This window comes from Leuciscus leuciscus (assembly GCF_965113295.1).
Source record: "Leuciscus leuciscus genome assembly, chromosome: 17".
Taxonomy (NCBI): domain Eukaryota; kingdom Metazoa; phylum Chordata; class Actinopteri; order Cypriniformes; family Leuciscidae; genus Leuciscus; species Leuciscus leuciscus.
In genome coordinates, this window is record NC_138741.1 from 38,282,104 (window position 1) to 38,301,396 (window position 19,293).

Genomic DNA, 19,293 nt, shown 5'->3' on the forward strand with positions numbered 1-19,293 from the left:
TGAAACATGGATTTAAGACATTTTAATTTTTACATAAAAAGTCTTAATGTCTTAAATTTGTTAAAGGATTTGTGGACACCCTGGCCTTTGCTCCTGCACATTACAATAACCTTATAAGATGGGTGTGAATGAGTGTGCATGCGGACATGTGCATCTGTATATGTTTTTGACTGTACAATGTCCTGATCAGCGTTAAAACCAAACTTTCCACACAGTTACACATTTACCACATGGCAGGTAAAATTGTTGTGCCGAAGCAAATTTACCCTCATAACATGTATCATACAGGGTACAATATACAATCTTTTGTTTCAGTGTAATATTAGGGTTGCATTTGTAGTGGCGTAGTGATATCTTAGTAGTTATCATTCGAGAATGGGCCAACTGTTAATCAAAAGACTTCCATTCAAGAATTCTGTTTAGAATTCCACTCCTTAAGATGCATTGATCACAAAAACGTATATTTACAACGGTAGATTAATCGTGACTCTGCATAGTTTGAGGAAGATGAGAAATTATAAGGAATTCAAAGACAAAAATGAATGAAGCACAGTTATTGATTAGCATAAGAAGAAATCTCACATATATCATAATGCTCATAAGAGTTTATTACACACAGTGAAATACAGCACATTCATTGCTGTTCTGTTTTTGACAGATTAAAGGTAGGGTAGGTAATCCTTTTTCTAAAAAAAAAACATTCCAAATTTGTTTAAACTGTCTTTATATACCAATACATAATTAAAATGTAAGTACTCTGAAAAAGAAAATATAAAAATCGAGAGACTGTAGACCTTTTAATCTGCAATAAACACAGCTCATTATTTCCATTCACTCCACCCCCTCCCTTCTGAGCTCCTTCCAAAGCCACGCCCCCAAAACACATGAACGCGCGACGCCAAACGCTCAGGCTGGAACAAGACGCATTTATTACCTGAGACGAGTGGAGAGGAAGGAGCGCAGTACATAGAGTGACATCATGTCAGAATCACATGTAATAAAATACCTAACTTTATCACTATGAATATAAACAAATAAGATTTCTTTTAGTACTCACTATCAAGCTAGCATATCGATAATGGTAAAGTTTCATTCGGTAACGAGCTATATTTATAAGGCAAAACTAAAAACAGGTTGCATTGATACACGTTTTTCCATTACCATCAGTTACACTGTGATGAAGATGAATTTCGTGTAAGATTCATAACATATACGGTGTTTTGCATGTAAGAGTTTCCATGATGAAAACATTGTTGACTCTAATGAAGACTAACGTACACTCCGAGTCCGGAGACAAGTAGCAGCTACCGCATCGTCGGCTCGAGGACAGGTCCGGGGTTGAGGGCGAAGCAGAGGAGGTCGTTCAAGAGCGCGGGCAGGGTCCGAGGAAGTCGTTTTTGCCTTGTTTGCCTTTGCTGACTGCATATGCAGGTGCTTTGAGCTGAATATTTCCGGGAACGGTGACATGTGATGAGTGCACGCCGGGCAGCGCGCGCAGTGGGGCTCGGGGCGGGCACGAGACATGAAGGCATCTGATTGGTTCTTTACATTCGCACCGAATGGCAGTGATTGGTCAGAGTTTTTACTGTCCTGCAGCTGCTACAGAGGTCTGATTTTTTTCATTCCTTTTTCTAAACACATAATGTATTGACTACTATCAGGATGGAAGGACCATTTCACCCAGTATAAAAAAAAGTGTTTCTGAACAGGATTACCTACCCTACCCTTTAATCAAATATTCAGAATTCTCAGATCATTTGCTAATCAAGAGTTTATCTCTTGAGCCCTCACGGTTGAACCAAACATGATAGCTGATGTAATAACCATTGTTGTACATGTAAAGTTTCTGATCGGTTGGGTTGTAGTCCAGGTAAACATAGGAGTCCTGGAACTTCTCAAAGGGAACACTAACATAGCTTTCCTTTTCTGTGCGAGTGTCAAACGTGTAAAAGATCTCTTCAGTTTTAGAGTCTACAGACCGTGTGGCATACATAACACCACACACCATAAAAGTGTTTCCTACAGATGGTTTGAAAATACTGGTCTGCCAAACCTTACCTACCTCAAATGTCTCCTCGTTAATCTTCCCTAAAACCAGTTTACCCTTCGATTCCTCTGTGGCATAAGTTACCCACAGGCCGGACTCATCGGCTGCAAAGTCCAGGTTCTGGTTGGCCGAGTAATGGTAGGAGAATCTGGCGCTGGCCTTGGGAATCACCTTGTACTGAGCTGTTACACTAGTCATGTTGAACTTTGCCATACCAAAAGTGCTTCTGAACTGATAGTACAGGGTGTTTTCTCGCACAATGTAGTTGTTTCCAGTGCCTTGCCAATCATATTGATATCTGACATAAAGCTCATGTGTCTTAAAGACCTGTCTCATGATCAGCTTGTAGTAGTCAGAGTACTGTGTGATTTTAGTGACCAGAGTGTCCGTATAGCCGTAGTACCAGTACATGTCCTCAGAGCCAGGCAAGGGCTTGGAGTCTTTACCCCATCCTCCATACTTGAAACCTCCATTCAAGTCTGCGTTTAGCTGGCTGATGATGGGTTTGCTGATTCTTCTAATTCCACTGTGATTGCAGATTCCTGTTAAAACAAGTAAATGAGTTGATAAATTGTTCAAGACAGATACACATTCAGTATTTTGATACAGAAAGACTTACCAATGTTGGGGTTAAAGATTTCATTATGGCGTATCTCACACGCCTCTAGTTTCTGCTGAAGAATTAAATATTCTCGACGTGTCACAAGAACCAGGTTCTTGTCGTAGGTGATCTCCAATTGAGTCAGCGCAGAAACCGTAACTCTGATCTGTTTTCATCAAAAAGAAAATTTGATCAAGTTAATCTCAAGCCAAAGGCGGGAAATCACCCAGAATAGTCCACCACTGAGTTCACATGCATGCAATTATGCAATATGCAATTTTATAGTCTCCAATTCACCTCAAGTCTTTGGTTTGTTGAACACCCAGCAACACTTACTTGGAGAACATGCAAACTCAACCTATTTTGTTGATCCTGGAACAACATTCCTGTCTTAAAATTTTATCCTAACCATATCCTTATCATAAACCTAACCATAACTTATCACTTAAATCAGAGGGAAATGATAGGTGAATAATAATGATGTAGAAGCACCTAGCCCTGTTTGTAAGCCTAAACTGTAAAATCATCCCTCAAAAATTATTGTTTGTTTGGAATGTTTTTCCAGGATCAACCAAGATGTTGATCCAGGAACACATTGTATTTGGTCAAATCACGTTCACCTAATACAGAAAGGCCTCTCGAGCCAAGCAGGAATAAAACAGTGACTTTCTTGCTGGACGCAGCAGTGATACCCACTGAGCCACCGCTTGAGAACTAGAAACTCAAAAAGACCAATTGATTGTTGGCTGAGCGAAGACTCGTCTGGACATTGGCAAGAGTTTGAAGGTTAAATACCCTGCTGAAAAGACCAGCATGAATCTCCATACCAGACTGGTTTTGACTGGTTAGTGTTTTTTTTGGTGCTATTGTTGCTGTTTAACCAGCTTTACCATGCTGTAACACCAGTTAGCTGGTGAAGATTAGTTTGTGGCTGTAGCTTGAAATCTACAGGAAAAGTTATAGTTTAATTTTTTTTTTTTTTTTAAAGAATCAAACTCAAGCTTTTACAAAAGCTGTAGGTTTGCTTTGTCAACCCAACCAATTTTTATTTATTTTTTTATCAAAGGTTCAGAAAGTGTCACCTGTTCGCGTATGGCTATAAGCACGGCAGAGGTGGCTTGTATAGACGCCTGCAGTTCCACAATTAGAGCCTCCACTTGCTTGATCTTGATTTTCACCTTCTCCAAGTGGAGCTCACTGTAGGAGTCAGGGTCATTCTCCATCAGCTTGATCAGCACTGTCAGGTTTGTTATCTTTGCCATGTAGATGCTTAGTTTAAACTCATAAGTCTCCACCTGTACAAGAACCATTAAAGAACCATTAAAGCATCTGCATGTTACTTCATTTTAGTCTCATGAGTTATTGAGATTGTACCAAACCTTGCTAATCTCTATCTCCAGTTTGCGGTTGATCTCAACTGCTGTGCTCTCCAGCGAGATGAGCTCTCCGACTGGAAATGTGCTGTTGGGCAGGAAAGCCTTACACATGCATTCTCCACTGGGATCTCCACTGCCTTCAGTCCAGAGACCCTGTGCCAACAGAAGAGAGGTGAAGGCCATCAGCCTTTCTCCTCTTCTACATCAGTTTGCATTTCATGCATTTGTTAAAGAGATTTACATTGCATTCAAGGATTTCATCTTATTAGTTCATGCCTTCACTGGGAATCAAACCCATGACCTTGGTGTTGCTGGTGCCTTGCTCTACTGCAGGCATGACAAAATAATACCAGCTCTGACCCACCTCAAGTTCTAGCATCAAAGTATGAATAAATTCAGTCTGTTCATCATATAAAGTGATCAAGTCTCTTCAGAACATTAGGACTAAACCACTTTATTCATGTGTACTTTTTGAAGTAACAAATGGTAGTTCCTTAGACTGTCAATGGAGGGACAAAAATCTCTCAATTTCATTTCAAATATCTTCATTTGTGTTCAGAAGATGAACGAAAATCTTACGGGTTTGGAATGAAGAGGCTAATTGATGACAATTATGGGTGAACTAACCCTTTAAGGCTTTACAAGATTCAGTACCAAAACTACATATCCTTTGCATTGATCTTTTATTCATTTTCAGGTATCTGAGATATTCCAATTAATATTTTATGGTCTGCCGCTTTCAAATCTATGAGTGAGCATGGTTTCTCTGGTGTCTCCTAAACTTTAATCATTTTATATTGTTAAACCATTCAAATCTCATCTTAAGACCTACTTTTTCATTTTGCTGCTGCTGAGTCAAAGCAATGACAATGGGATCAGTAAGTATCATGTATCCTCTGCTTACTGTTAATTTATCTGTAAAGAGCTTTCAGTTTTTGCTGCTTTCAAACATTAAGAAATAAACTGCACTCACCCCCTCGACCACAGCAGACCTGAAGAGGACGAAATAAAGAAGTGTGACGATCATTGTGCATCAGTTAGTTGTGTTGCAGGAACAGAGTTCACTGGCTTTTAAAGACGATCTTATCTTACATCCCATAAACAGCATCTGGATTTTTCATAGCATTATTGTCTGACAAATTATGTTCCAATTTGTTTTTTACACAACACTGCTAAGGCACTTTATTTTATGGATTTAAGGCAGTGGGTTAAGGCAGAGAGGAAAAACAGGTGTGTTTTCACATGAAATATGTCATCAGCAGTTCAGGACAAGACTCGGCTGTGTTGTGTAATTTAGATAAACTAGCACATAAGAAGGAATGATGTAAAGAAACACTTATGGATATTTGTTATCATCAGGTCACCCAAATTATTATTGAGAAATAGGATATTAGAAGAAAAAGTTATTTCTTTATTTATAAAAAAAAGAAGAAGATGTTTACCAACAATCTATAAGCAAAATTAACTAAGGTCCCAAATAAGCAAGACACTATTGAGTAACTTAATTTGGGCTAAATCTGCAACCCTGTAAATATTATGAGCAATAAATCATAACCGGCAATTACTTTTCAATATATACTGATATCAGCTATAATTTGGAATAGACAAATAAATTGTATGTGTATCCTGGTGCTTTGTATGCTACATTAAAGTGGCATTTAGAAAATTACTGAAGCAGTATTTAGGAGAAGTATTGGTGGTAGAAGACATGACCATGCTATATGTAATATATATTTATAACTTTACATAAGTTTATATAAAGGTATAAATAACTTTACTGGAGCTCTGCAAATCATTTAAATACTTTTTCATTTACTTAATTTGGGGAATCGACCTGGAATCACATACACTAAAATCACGTACTGTCAAAGCGTGTACTGCATTTGATGTGGAACGAACTTCTTGAGGGAAGCACAGCAAGAAGGTTCCCGGTTCGAGTCCCGCCGCCACTAAGCAAAATTATGTTCAAAAGACCTCTTTTCAAGCGTACGTTAAAGAGACGTCCACTGAGGAGCCAGAATGAAAGTGTTTATGATGTCTTTTTTGACGAGTTCTGCACGTCCGATATAGACGTTCATGGAACCTCCGTACAAGTTTAAAAACCAGTTCAAATGTCATTTTGGACATATTTTCAACATCATTTAAGGTCTCATTTTGACGATTTATACTGTTTGTGGACCAAATAATCACTCTCAGGATGCATTCAATTTAAACTCACATTTATTTCAATGTAATTTCCATCTTTAATTGCAAAGCAACTCACAGACAGTGTGTGTTTGTACAAAAATCATGAAAATAAAAGAAACCACTCACACCTTTAGACAACTTAGCATCTGTAATTCACACATCTTTGGATCGTGAGAGAAACCAGATCTGAAGGAAAGACTTTCTGGCTCAGACAGTGTTTGCCACTGAGCCTCTTGTGCTGCTCTTAATCACAGACATAAAATACAGATACTTTGACTATTTCTGTCAGATGTCTACAGAAGTTCACACTGAGAACTGACAGAGGTTTAGACATTGATATTTGTTTCATTTGAAGTCACCATTGAGGAGGTCAGTGTTTGCTTTAGTTGGGCTCTTTTGCCTTGACTAATTGATGTCAGTTTTACTCTGCCTGCTGTAAGTGTGTGGTTTAGCAAGAGAACATGTGATCAAGTATGTTGGCTACTTGTTGATACTAAGAGTCTGATCATAATGTAGTGGCTTGATTTCATTCAGGGACTGAATGTCTGGTATCAATTTTACATGATCATAACAATCTAGGATTTCTACACCATGAGATCCTGATGCGTTTTCATCAGAAAATATGGAGTATTTAATATAACAAAACCTGTGTACAGTAAGTTTCAAACCTCTTCATCGAGACAAAAATAAACCTCAAGATTTTGAGTAATTTTGGATTTTGTGAAAAACCTACTTTTGCGCACTAGTCCTCGGCTTTTGGCCCAATCTGAACCAAACCAGTGCAGCAAGATTCTCTGGAGTCTGATTGTCAATAATTATTAAGAAAATTAGAAATTTCGCTGCACGGTCGCTAGGGGGTGTCCAAATGTTCTAGATGTCAGCGGCCATATTTACAAAAATGGCTATAACTCATGAACGGAACTAGATATTTTCACCAACCTCGGGACACATGTGTATGAGCTCAATCTGAGGTTACGTGAAAGAAATTGCGACAATTGGCCACTTGGTAGCGCTAAAACATATAAAAATGTATATAACCACCCAACCATTATCCCAAATGACTTGAAAATTGGCATGCGCTGTGTTTGTACGAGGTGCCATGATAGTCTATGAGGACATTGGCGTATCTCAAAAAACATGGCCGCCAATGAAATTTGAGTAGCTATCAGACAGGGTTACCAAAGGCTGATCAGAACGAATCTCTGTGAGCATGTTCGACTCATATCTCTAGAGTTCTGTAAGAATTTTGAAAGAAATTGGCCCCTTGTTGGCGCTAACTAGTTTATGTCTCTGTAATCACGTTGTTTTTCACACATACACACAATATTCATATAATTTGCTCCATAGACAAAATAACAGCTGAAAAGTAATGTCAAACTAATAGCTTTTTTTGTGAAGCAGGTAATGTATTATTAGTTTTATTCATTATATTAAAACTGTGATTCTACAACATAAGAGCTAGCAGTTTTGTGGCAAACAGATAAAGTGAAAGATTTAACAAACAGTTTGTGCACAAAAAGGTATCATCTAAAATACTCTGAAAACAGATACATCTAAAAATCTCTGTGGTATTATGCTGACTCACACAGACATTAAGAATCAGCAAATAAATCTCAGCAATGGTGATAAAAGTATTTGTGCTACAATGCATGATGGGAGTCTGGGTGAGTACCTGTGCTGGTACCCAACATGCACTGTGACATGAAACTTTTAATGTCACCATCGTTGAGATTCATATGCTAATTCTTGATCTCTGTGTGAGTCAGCATAATACCACAGAGATTTTTAAATCTGATTTTCACAACAATGGATCTTACAGTATCACATTTCTACAATAATTAATAATAAAAAACGAATAATAGATCACCTGTTTAAACAGAGATTAGGCTCTGGATAAAAAGGGGTTATAAAAAGGTTAATATAAAGGGGTTAAATATCTATATCTAAAACACAAAACCACCACACAATAGCAGAGGACAGCACTCATTGGCTCATTCTGCGCTGTAAAATAATTATTTTCAAGGGTTTTGCATTTGAAATCATATTTAAACTTTATAAAATCTTTAAAATAGCATTACAAATGACTTTATCAAAATGTACCTCTTCAATTGTTAATTTTATGCATCATATTTTGCATTATCACATTAGGATTGCAATGACACGAAATATTTTAAATGGGAGGCCTGAAATAATCATTTATTTAACTATCGTTTATTTCAAATATCTATATCTACAACAAATTGTGTGTGTGTAAGCATGTTTAATGGAGTTTAACAGACACATTTAAATGAAAGCAAGCTAATGAGTGGTCCGATGCTGGTTATAATAGTCTTTTTTTCTTACTACTTACTGATGTGTTTCTATAATTCATATTTCGAAATTATAAAATCACTATTATAACATTTACAATCATATTTGATCAAAATTCATCTATTGAAACATTAGTTTTGACAATTGTGCTACATTATTAGTAATATGAAACCTGAAAATGGTGTTTTACAAAGGACACTTGCAGTAAACATTTTGTTACCCATCATATATTTCAAATATCTGTATCAAAAACAAAATGTTTGCATGTGTAAGCATGCTTAGTCTATATTAAGTATTATTATTTATGCCTTTCATTCTTTTGTGAATGTGTTTTAGCATATTCTCCATCATGGATATTTTATGGTGTCAGGCTGTGGTTGGCCTAGACCTTAACAGCATAGTTGGCATCTTAAAATGCTTGAACCCCGCTAATTGCTGCTTGCAGCTATATTTATTAATATATTTTCACCAGCAATGCTTTCTTGCCAGAGATCAAACATTCTGAATTAAATTTTTAGATACATTGTAAGAAAAGAAAAACCTTTAGATACACACACAAACATCAAGAATCAGCATATGAATCTCAATACATATTTTGCTACTGTTGTTATTTATCTGTAGTGGTTGATGAAGATGAGTGTCATTAGTGTTTGTTTTTGTGTTATTGATGTGTTATACATGTCATATTTTGAGAAATAACAGTATTAAGGCCCGTTCACACAAAGGACGATAACTATGAAGATAACGATAAAGATATAGTTCTTAAAATCGTTCTAAATATTATAGATAGTAGAGTTTACACCACAGTTATAACGAAAATAGGCATTGAGAAGCGATATTGTTGTAATCACTTTCAGAATGATTTTTTCTCCAGCTGATGAACGTGTTTTGGATATTTTACCTGTTTCAAAGAAATATTATTTGCTTGCTTTTAAGTTAATGCCATATAAAGATGCTTGAATGCTGCTTGGAAAGAACCTGCATTACTTAAAATGGAGTTAATGTAGAAACAAATGTATTTGAACTGTATTTTGTAGAGCAGGATGAGATGAGCAAAAGTTTTGAAAGTTAGGTTCTTGAACTTAATGTTTTGTAACCAACCACAGAGATTATCAAAAGGATACACAGGATTGAAGAGAACGTGTTGAAACCGTCTGCAGAGATGAGATAGATGAAGACTACAGTGAAGAAGAGCAAGAGTGCTAGAAGAAGACAACAGCATAAACGACAGAGGAAGGACATCCAGCTTATTAAGCATGATTTGCAGAAACCTTAACTCACCTCAAGAAGTTTCCTCTTTGGACAGAAGACAAAATTACCAATCCAGTTTAATCAAGTTTGGCAAAACAGCAGCTGGTTATTATAACCCAACTGGATAGTTTATGAGGGGGTGCATCATTTCTACTGTCAGTGAAATTTAACACCGTGTTCATATGGAAACCATCAGCAGGGTGTTAAAGAAACACAGGCAGTGTAATGCTGGGTACACACCAAAAGAAAATCGGCCTGATTTTGGGCCAATTTCCCCCTTCCGACAATCCTAGCTATGTCCCGATTATCTTGATGGTTCTACAGATTATCTTATCAGATTTTCCCTTGGTGTGAGGTGTGTTAAGAGTGTCCGAAACTGATCGGAAGAACGTCGGAGCCGCCCCGATCGCAAATCATAAATATTCCTTTTTTTTTATTTTTATGATGATGAAAATTATATCACCTGATCATTTTTGTATATGCTTCCTTTGCAACAAATTTTGTGTTACAAAAACCACAAACTCACATAAAAAGCCAAGAGTCAAACTGCCCAACTAAAGGAAACACTGATCACCATAATGGTTTCTCTTTTCTTCAGTGATTCTGCTCATTAACATCAGGTGTCTTCAATAATCAACCAATCATCACTCAATTAATCACTTAAGTATTGAATTAACTCTAACACTGAGTCTGTGTTTCTTTAACACCCTGCTGATGGTTTCCATATGAACACGGTGTTAAACGACAAATACATCCCAGAATGCATAGTTTTCTATGGTAGATTACCTTTTTAATGGAAAATGGTATAATAATGTCAGAACTTTATCTTTTTTTACAGCAAGTGTTATCAGTGTGGTTATTCGTTGTTAATAGATTTTCCCCAAGTGTTTTGTAACACTTTTACAAAAACCACAAACTCGCATAAAAAGCCAAGAGTCAAACTGCCCAACTAAAGGAAAACACTGATCACCACAATGGTGACCAAACATTTTCAATAAAACATCAACATCTAAACCTTTGTTAATTCTCAAAAAGAATTGTAGACAAATGACAGAAATAAAGTCAGTCTGGTTTGTAAAAAGAGATATTTAATGTATTTTCAGTTGATTTCATCTAAAGCTGTGGTTGAAGTCAGTTGTAGTTCTTGTGTTTCTCTTTTCTTCAGTGATTCTGCTCATTAACATCAGGTGTCTTCAATAATCAAACAATCATCACTCAATTAATCACTTAAGTATCAAATTAACTCTAACACTGAGTCTGTGGCTGCGTTCGAAACCGCATACTTCCCTACTATATAGTAGGGGAAAAAGAGTAGGCGAGCGGAAAAGTATGTACGAATCCTCTGTATTCATAAAAGAGTAGGCGAGAATTACCTGGGTGACATACTAATTATCGCGAGATTTGGACGTACATATACTTATAGTGCGTTCGAATATGCCTACTTTCCTACTATATAGTAGGCGAAAACAGTACGTGAAAGAAAAAGTATGTTCGAAACATCAGTATTCATAAAAGAGTAGGCGAGAAGTTCCCGGATGGCTTACTGCTTACTGGTGTTAAAGAAACACAGGCTGCGTTCGAAACCGCATACTCAATGAGTTGGTACTTAATTTCAATAAGTACTTACTTAACGAGCGCTAAAAGAGTAGGTACTTTATAGCCTGATCTCGTTAAGTTTGAATGCGAACCGGACATCTGCCATGTTGACGTTATCATGTGACCTACGACGCGTTATCACACGCGCAACAACTTAAAAGATTTGAACGACACGTTTAATTCATCTATCTGTAAATATCTTGATATTGATTAAACTTGCTCATTTTTGGTCTTTTTGAAGAAAATACATTTAGGGTTGATTTAAGTTCTTATTTTTAACCCTACTAATGTGACCCACCGTTTTATCCTTAACGATATTATTTATTTTTATTATGAAATCCCCAAATTGTCATCTCTTGAATATGTTGTTAATTTCTTTATTTTATATCCAAACGTTTTCATCCACAAGCAAAAGTGGCAAACTGCTTTATGTTTTCCTCTTTTTCTTGTGAATTTAACTCTCGTTTCATCCCTCAGGCCTAGGCCTATAAATAACAAAAAAATAATTTTTTAAATGTATTATAATGAATTATTTAAGAAAATATATACTAAGATATTCAACCTTGTAGGTTCTTTTTTCCTGTGTATAAAATCTCATATTATGTATGCAAACCATAGATGCAAACCCATGATATATATACCTCATAACATCAGTAACTCGAAAGCCCTACCTAGAACGGTTTTCCCCAGCGTTTGTAATGTCTGCACAAAGGGCAGCTGTGCGAAGATTCGCCTTTGGAGAAAACTGTTGATTTTATACTCAAAAAATGTAAGTATCATTAATATTAAAAATGTATATTACCCCAGAATGAATTGCATTGCTATCCCATCCCAAAACATACAATAATAACAACGATAAATGCTGACCAATACTTAATTATATTACTTTTAACTGAAAATGATATAATTCAATAAAACAAACAAAATGTAATGTATGTCATATGACATAGCTATGCATGAATACACTCTAGATGTGTATATAGTGAACATATCTACATTTTTATTCAAACAATTAATTAAAGCATTAATTAATTAAATAATTATATTTTATTTACTGACAACGAGAAATATTAATAAATTAGTAAAAGAATGAATGAAAGTCACCATCACACAATAAACAAATGCATATACTAGTCAACAAAGCTTTATTCAAACTACAATCATGTATGTAGGCTAATCAGCTGACCGCCAGAGGTGAGCCGTGCCTTCGTGCCTGAGATTGTTGCGTGATTAGTTGTTCTTCACAATCTGAGGCAATAAGGTCCGGTGGAGTGATGGTGGGTCTCGTAAGGTCCAGTGGAGAGATGGAGGGTCTCATAAGGGCAGGAGGAGAGATGGAGGGTCTCGTAAGGGCAGGAGGAGAGATGGAGGGTCTCGTAAGGGCCGGTGGAGTGATGGAGGGTCTCGTAAGGGCAGGTGGAGGGATGGTGGGTCTCGTAAGGGCAGGTGGAGTGATGGAGGGTCTTGTAAGGGCCGGTGGAGAGATGGAGGGTCTCATAAGGGCAGGAGGAGAGATGGAGGGTCTCGTAAGGGCAGGTGGAGTGATGGAGGGTCTCGTAAGGGTAGATGGAGTGATGGAGGGTCTTGTAAGGGCAGATGGAGTGATGGAGGGTCTCGTAAGGGCAGGTGGAGTGATGGAGGGTCTCGTGAGGGCAGGTGGAGTGATGGTGGGTCTCGTAAGGGCCGGTGGAGTGATGGAGGGTCTCGTAAGGGCAGGTGGAGTGATGGAGTGTCTCGTAAGGGTAGGAGGAGAGATGGAGGGTCTCGTAAGGGCAGGTGGAGAGATGGAGTGATGGAGGGTCTCGTAAGGGCAGATGGAGTGATGGAGGGTCTCGTAAGGGCAGGTGGAGTGATGGTGGGTCTCGTAAGGGCCGGTGGAGTGATGGAGGGTCTCGTAAGGGCGGGTGGAGTGATGGAGGGTCTCGTAAGGGTAGGATGAGAGATGGAGGGTCTCGTAAGGGCAGGTGGAGTGATGGAGGGTCTCGTAAGGGCAGGTGGAGTAATGGAGGGTCTCGTAAGGGCAGGATGAGAGATGGAGGGTCTCGTAAGGGCGGGTGGAGTGATGGAGGGTCTCGTAAGGGCGGGTGGAGTGATGGAGGGTCTCGTAAGGGCAGGTGGAGTGATGATGGGTCTCGTAAGGGCAGGTGGAGTGATGGAGGGTCTCGTAAGGGCAGGTGGAGTGATGGACGGTCTTGTAAGGGCAGGTGGAGTGATGGAGGGTCTCGTAAGGGCAGGTGGAATGATGGAGGGTCTCGTAAGGGCAGGAGGAGAGATGGAGGGTCTCGTAAGGGCAGGAGGAGAGATGGAGGGTGTCGTAAGGGCAGGAGGGCAGGAGGAGAGATGGAGGGTCTCGTAAGGGCAGGAGGAGAGATGGAGGGTCTCGTAAGGGCCGGTGGAGTGATGAAGGGTCTCGTAAGGACAGGTGGAGTGATGGAGGGTCTCGTAAGGACAGGTGGAGTGATAGACGGTCTCGTAAGGACAGGTGGAGTGATGGAGGGTCTCGTAAGGACAGGTGGAGTGATGGTGGGTCTCGTAAGGACAGGTGGAGTGATGGAGGGTCTCGTAAGGGCAGGTGGAGTGATGGAGTGTCTCGTAAGGGCAGGAGGAGAGATGGAGGGTCTCGTAAGGGCAGGTGGAGAGATGGAGGGTCTCGTAAGGGCAGGTGGAGTGATGGAGTGTCTCGTAAGGGCAGGAGGAGAGATGGAGGGTCTCGTAAGGGCAGGTGGAGAGATGGAGGGTCTCGTAAGGGCAGATGGAGTGATGGAGGGTCTCGTAAGGGCAGTTGGAGTGATGGTGGGTCTCGTAAGGGCCGGTGGAGTGATGGAGGGTCTCGTAAGGGCGGGTGGAGTGATGGAGGGTCTCGTAACGGTAGGATGAGAGATGGAGGGTCTCGTAAGGGCAGGTGGAGTGATGGAGGGTCTCGTAAGGGCAGGTGGAGTAATGGAGGGTCTCGTAAGGGCAGGATGAGAGATGGAGGGTCTCGTAAGGGCGGGTGGAGTGATGGAGGGTCTCGTAAGGGCGGGTGGAGTGATGGAGGGTCTCGTAAGGGCAGGTGGAGTGATGATGGGTCTCGTAAGGGCAGGTGGAGTGATGGAGGGTCTCGTAAGGGCAGGTGGAGTGATGGACGGTCTCGTAAGGGCAGGTGGAGTGATGGAGGGTCTCGTAAGGGCAGGTGGAATGATGGAGGGTCTCGTAAGGGCAGGAGGAGAGATGCAGGGTCTCGTAAGGGCAGGAGGAGAGATGGAGGGTCTCGTAAGGACAGGTGGAGTGATGGAGGGTCTCGTAAGGACAGGTGGAGTGATAGACGGTCTCGTAAGGACAGGTGGAGTGATGGAGGGTCTCGTAAGGACAGGTGGAGTGATGGTGGGTCTCGTAAGGACAGGTGGAGTGATGGAGGGTCTCGTAAGGGCAGGAGGAGAGATGTAGGGTCTCGTAAGGGCCGGTGGAGTGATGAAGGGTCTTGTAAGGACAGGTGGAGTGATGGACGGTCTCGTAAGGACAGGTGGAGTGATGGACGGTCTCGTAAGGGCAGATGGAGTGATGGACGGTCTCGTAAGGGCAGATGGAGTGATGGAGGGTCTCGTAAGGGCAGATGGAGGGATGGAGGGTCTCATCCATGGCACCATCTCCAGGGTTCAGTTCTGAGCTCCTCATCCTCAGTGCTCACACCAGCCTGCTGACATTTCAGATCCTACAAAAATGCACAAACATAACACAAAAGCAGTCATTTTAACAGCACAATGTCATTTGATTTCAGTATTATTTAGAAGACAAAAACGCTTTTTTTCACAAATGCCGCCATCATCTTCCCTTGCATGTCCTGCTCCACCACAAAAGATCTGCAGCAAATGCACAGAAATAAAGAATCAGAAAAGTGCTGTAATAGCTCTGTTTGAAATTACAATAATTCAAATAAACTACAACTTAATATTTAAATAGTTGTTGTTATTCATTTCTATAGTATACTCACTCAAAGCCTTTTATGGCAGCATTCAGCTTCATGAGCCACTCTCCACTGGAAAAACACACATCTGTTCATCTGTCCCTGTAACATCCAGACGAGATTCACATTACCTCTGTGATGAGCTCAGCACTACATTTACATGTTGAGGTTGTTTAACATTAATGTTCCTCAATTTATCAACTGTACTAATGGACAAATAAAATAGATAACTTATGTTTAGTTACTTTATAGATTTGTTCTACATAATAGCACACATACATCACTCAGATGTCTATTTCATGTTGTGATGTGCTCTTCTGCAATACTTATTGAAGATTTTCCTGTCAGATGTAAATAGACATTTAAAATAAGCGTTTTTAAGATGTATATTGTTTATGTAAATCCACTTTAGAGACGTAACTTATGTGTCCGTACTGGAGCTCCCCTGTTAGCTATAACGTTAAATAATAAAACATGTTTTTACAGCAAAATCACAACTATACTGTGTAAAGTCTTTACACCTTCAACAATTCAACAGTTTACTCTACAGTAGTTCAACACATGCAATTTTAACACAAGGAACCATGTTTACTCACATTTGAAAGCACCCGCGTCGCTGATCTCTGCGATGTTTGATAATGACGTATCCTCTCGCGTGGCCTCCTGGGATAGAAAAGTATCCATCAGATGAGCACTCGAAAATCTGTCTGGAAGCAGTAAGCCATCCGGGAACTTCTCGCCTACTCTTTTATGAATACTGATGTTTCGAACATACTTTTTCTTTCACGTACTGTTTTCGCCTACTATATAGTAGGAAAGTAGGCATATTCGAATGCACTATAAGTATATGTACGTCCAAATCTCGCGATAATTAGTATGTCATCCAGGTAATTCTCGCCTACTCTTTTATGAATACAGAGGTTCTCTTACGAGAGGTCTCTCGTACTGCGTAAGATATCTTACGCTAGGGGAAAATCCTTTTCCGCGAGATATTGAAGCCAAAAATTATCCTTAATTTTGTAATAATGCAAAACGCGTTGCAGCAGCAATGCAGACATAGGCGAGACAGCTCGCGCGCCTATTGGCTGCTCTGCGGCAACTGCAGCAGCCTATCGAGCGAGGCCTGGCGTGACGTCAGACCCAATCAGGGCACTTCGCGCCCGCTGCGTCACGTCCCGCCGAAATGGGCGTGGTCTAGGCCTATAAATATCGCTCGCAGGCAGCTATTATCTGATTTTTCATCCTTCAAGCGAAGCACACGCATCGCTGGAGCTGGATTAGAAGCCGCGCCGTCGAGAGAGTGCACCTTCAGCGGGACGAGTCACTGAAGTCGCTGGCCGCGCCGCCTTCCTGCCTTCCTGCTGCGCTTTCCGGCGCTTATATCCTTCTCTTTTATTACACTGTATTTCTGTGTGTGTGTGTCGCCGCCGCGACACACATTTCTAAAAGAGCTAGCGTCTTTTTAAAGATGCCTTCCTGCGGCTCGTGCAGAGCCACACTCAGCGACGGGGACCGCCACGTGATCTGCGTTTCCTGCCTGGGTGAGGAACATGCAGCTCTCGCGCTCGCTGACGGCGGATGCCCTCACTGCGAGCTGATGGCAATGGCGACTCTGAGGACTCGCCTAGCCGTCTTCACCGAGACTGCTCCCCCGCCTGCCGCGGCGTCGCGGCGTAAAAAGCGCCGTGCCCAGCGGGCCCCGGAACCCTCCCTCAGCCGCCAAAGCTCGCCGGTTCGCCCGCTTGCTTCCCCGGCTTCTTCTGTTTCGCTTCCTGACGGACAGCGGCCGCCGTCTGCCGCCGCTTCCGTTGATATCGCGGATGAGGAAGCCCTGCTGGGAGAGGATGATTCCTGCTCTATCCTGGCGTCAGGCAGTGAGGATTGGGCGGGCTCTGAGGACCCCGCACCCCCTGCCCGCACGTCGTCAGGCAAGAGAGCTTCCATTGAGACGGAACTCATGCGAGTGCTCGCACAGGCCGCGGCGAGCCTCGGCCTCGAGTGGTCTTCGCCTGAGCAGCCCGCTCACAACCGGCTGGATGGATTTTTCCTGCCTGGGGAGCGCGCTTCGCCTGCGTCCAGACCGGCGCCCTTTCTTCCTGAGTTACACGAAGAAGTCGCCAAGTCCTGGAGCGCCCCCTATTCTGCTAGAGTGCGTCCTGCTGTTTCTTTGGCATTCTCCGCTGTTGACGATGCCAAGAACAAAGGATACCTCTCGCTGCCGCCGGTTGAAGAGGCGATAGCGGCCCACTTATGCCCGCCCTCCGCTGGACGGCGCGCTAAGCCGGCCCTACCCTCTAAAGCTTGCCGCACGACGTCAAGCCTGCTCCGCCGCGCTTTCTCCGCCGCCGGGCAAGCTGCGTCAGCGTTGCACACCATGGCAACGCTCCAGATCTTCCAGGCCGATCTCCTCCGTAAGTTGGATGAGGAAGGACCTGACGCGATCTGCGTGCCGGACTTAAGGAGTGCCACGGACCTCGCTCTTCGTGCTAAGTCCGCAGCATAAGCCATTGGACGGACTATGGCTTCTCTCACCGTGTCTGAGAGACATCTCTGGCTGACGCTCTCGGAAATGGCCGAGTCTGAACGCACCGCGTTCCTCGACGCCCCGCTTTCCGCCACAGGCCTCTTTGGATCCTCCGTCAAGGATTTCGCGGAGAGATTCGCAGAGGTACAGAAAGCGTCTCAGGCTATGAAGCACTTCCTCCCGAAGCGCTCCAGCTCTGCAGCAGGCCGTGCGAAACCGTCTGCTCAGAGCTCACAGCCACAGCCACCGTCCACTGCCTCCACTTCACAGCGCCGCCAGGCCAGAAGCGCGAGACCGCGCTCCCGCTCATCCGGTCGCCGCCCCACAGGACGTGGCTCGCGACCTAGGATCACGGTGAAGCCCGAGGCCCCGAAGTCGTCCTAGCACAGCTAGGAAAACGACGGTGTTCCAGTCTCGCTGCAGCCGGACTCACACCAAAGCTATTCGCTCGTCCAGTTCCAGAAAATGTGACTGTTCCAGTGTTTTCTGCAGCCAACAAGTCGGTTCTGTCACCCGCTTGCCTGCACACAAATGCCGTTTTCACGGCTACCCAGATAAATCCCCAAAAGAGTGTATTTTCTGGTGTCCCGGCCACGGCCGATGGTGTTTCATGTGTAGTAAGAATGCCCACTGCCCAGTGCCCATCCCTACACACAAGCACAGCCTGTCACACAGGGCTCGCGCACATAAAACCGACTCAGATCGGTTGCGCTTCAAACATGGTGAACGTGCCCACTACCCAGTGCCCACTAACACCACGTTATGCATGTCTCACGGTTTCTATAAAAACGAAACCAACGTGCACTCGCTTCACGCAAGCGAACGATGCTTTCGGTGTGATAAATGTGCCCGCTGTCCCGCGCCCACATCCACACATAGACATGACAGTTCCCACGGGAACCGCCCAGCCCTCCCCCTCGCGGTTAAACACCGCAGAGGAGTCGAGCGCGGGCAATCTGCCCGCTGTCATCAGCCCGCCCCATGCTTCAAATGTCACGAGCAACACGCTTGTGTTACAGCACACCGAAGCTTCTCCATCGCTGAGCGAGCGGAGCGCGCTTCGTATTCAACCCCTAGCTATCCATGCAGACGCATGGGCAAAGCTACCCGGGGTTTCGAAGTGGGTGCTGAACATTATAGAAAGAGGCTATTCGCTGCAGTTTCGCCCACGCCCTCGCCGCTATGTGGCGCGCGTCGAGACCACGGTAAAAACAGAAGTAGCACATCTACTTCGAGCCGAAGTGACGAAACTATTGAGCAAAGGGGCCATAGAGCCTCTCTCTCAAGATCAGAGCGAAGGAGGGCTATACAGCAGATACTTCCTGGTACCGAAAAAAGACGGGGGTCTCAGACCCATACTAGATCTAAGGCAACTGAACAAAGTGCTTGTGAAGCGACAGTTCAGGATGCTCACGACCAGGCAAATCCTTGTGCAGATTCGCCAAGGAGATTGGTTTG

General features: G+C 42.5%; 2 protein-coding genes across 2 annotated transcripts in view; one reads left to right on the forward strand and one right to left on the reverse strand.

Annotated features, from left to right (window-relative positions):
* LOC309479447 (uncharacterized protein) overlaps positions 1–17,821 on the forward strand; it is a 148,951-nt gene extending 131,130 nt beyond the window's left edge. Inside the window, exon 2 of the mRNA XM_082143589.1 lies at positions 16,232–17,821. Within this exon, the coding sequence (XP_081999715.1) occupies positions 16,780–17,814 (1,035 nt within the window). The 5' untranslated portion in view covers positions 16,232–16,779 and the 3' untranslated portion in view covers positions 17,815–17,821. The remainder of the gene's footprint in view (positions 1–16,231) is intronic.
* LOC309479413 (olfactomedin-4-like) lies at positions 588–5,159 on the reverse strand. The gene is made up of 6 exons (XM_082143541.1): positions 4,998–5,159; positions 4,028–4,177; positions 3,731–3,943; positions 2,667–2,814; positions 1,728–2,589; positions 588–659 (listed from the first exon to the last, which is right to left on the reverse strand). The coding sequence occupies exons 1-5, from the start codon at positions 5,049–5,051 to the stop codon at positions 1,754–1,756; spliced, it is 1,401 nt and encodes a 466-aa protein (XP_081999667.1). The 5' UTR covers positions 5,052–5,159; the 3' UTR covers positions 588–659; positions 1,728–1,753.
* Positions 17,822–19,293: the final 1,472 nt, after the last annotated feature.

Coding starts and splice junctions, on each gene's coding strand:
- LOC309479413 (XM_082143541.1), bottom strand. CDS start 5,051: ATGATCGTCACACTTCTTTATTTCGTCCTCTTCAGGTCTGCTGTGGTC. Junction 3,944..4,027: donor TGGAGATAGAGATTAGCAAG/GTTTGGTACAAT, acceptor GTTCTTGTACAG/GTGGAGACTTATGAGTTTAA. Junction 2,815..3,730: donor TTATAGCCATACGCGAACAG/GTGACACTTTCT, acceptor TGATGAAAACAG/ATCAGAGTTACGGTTTCTGC.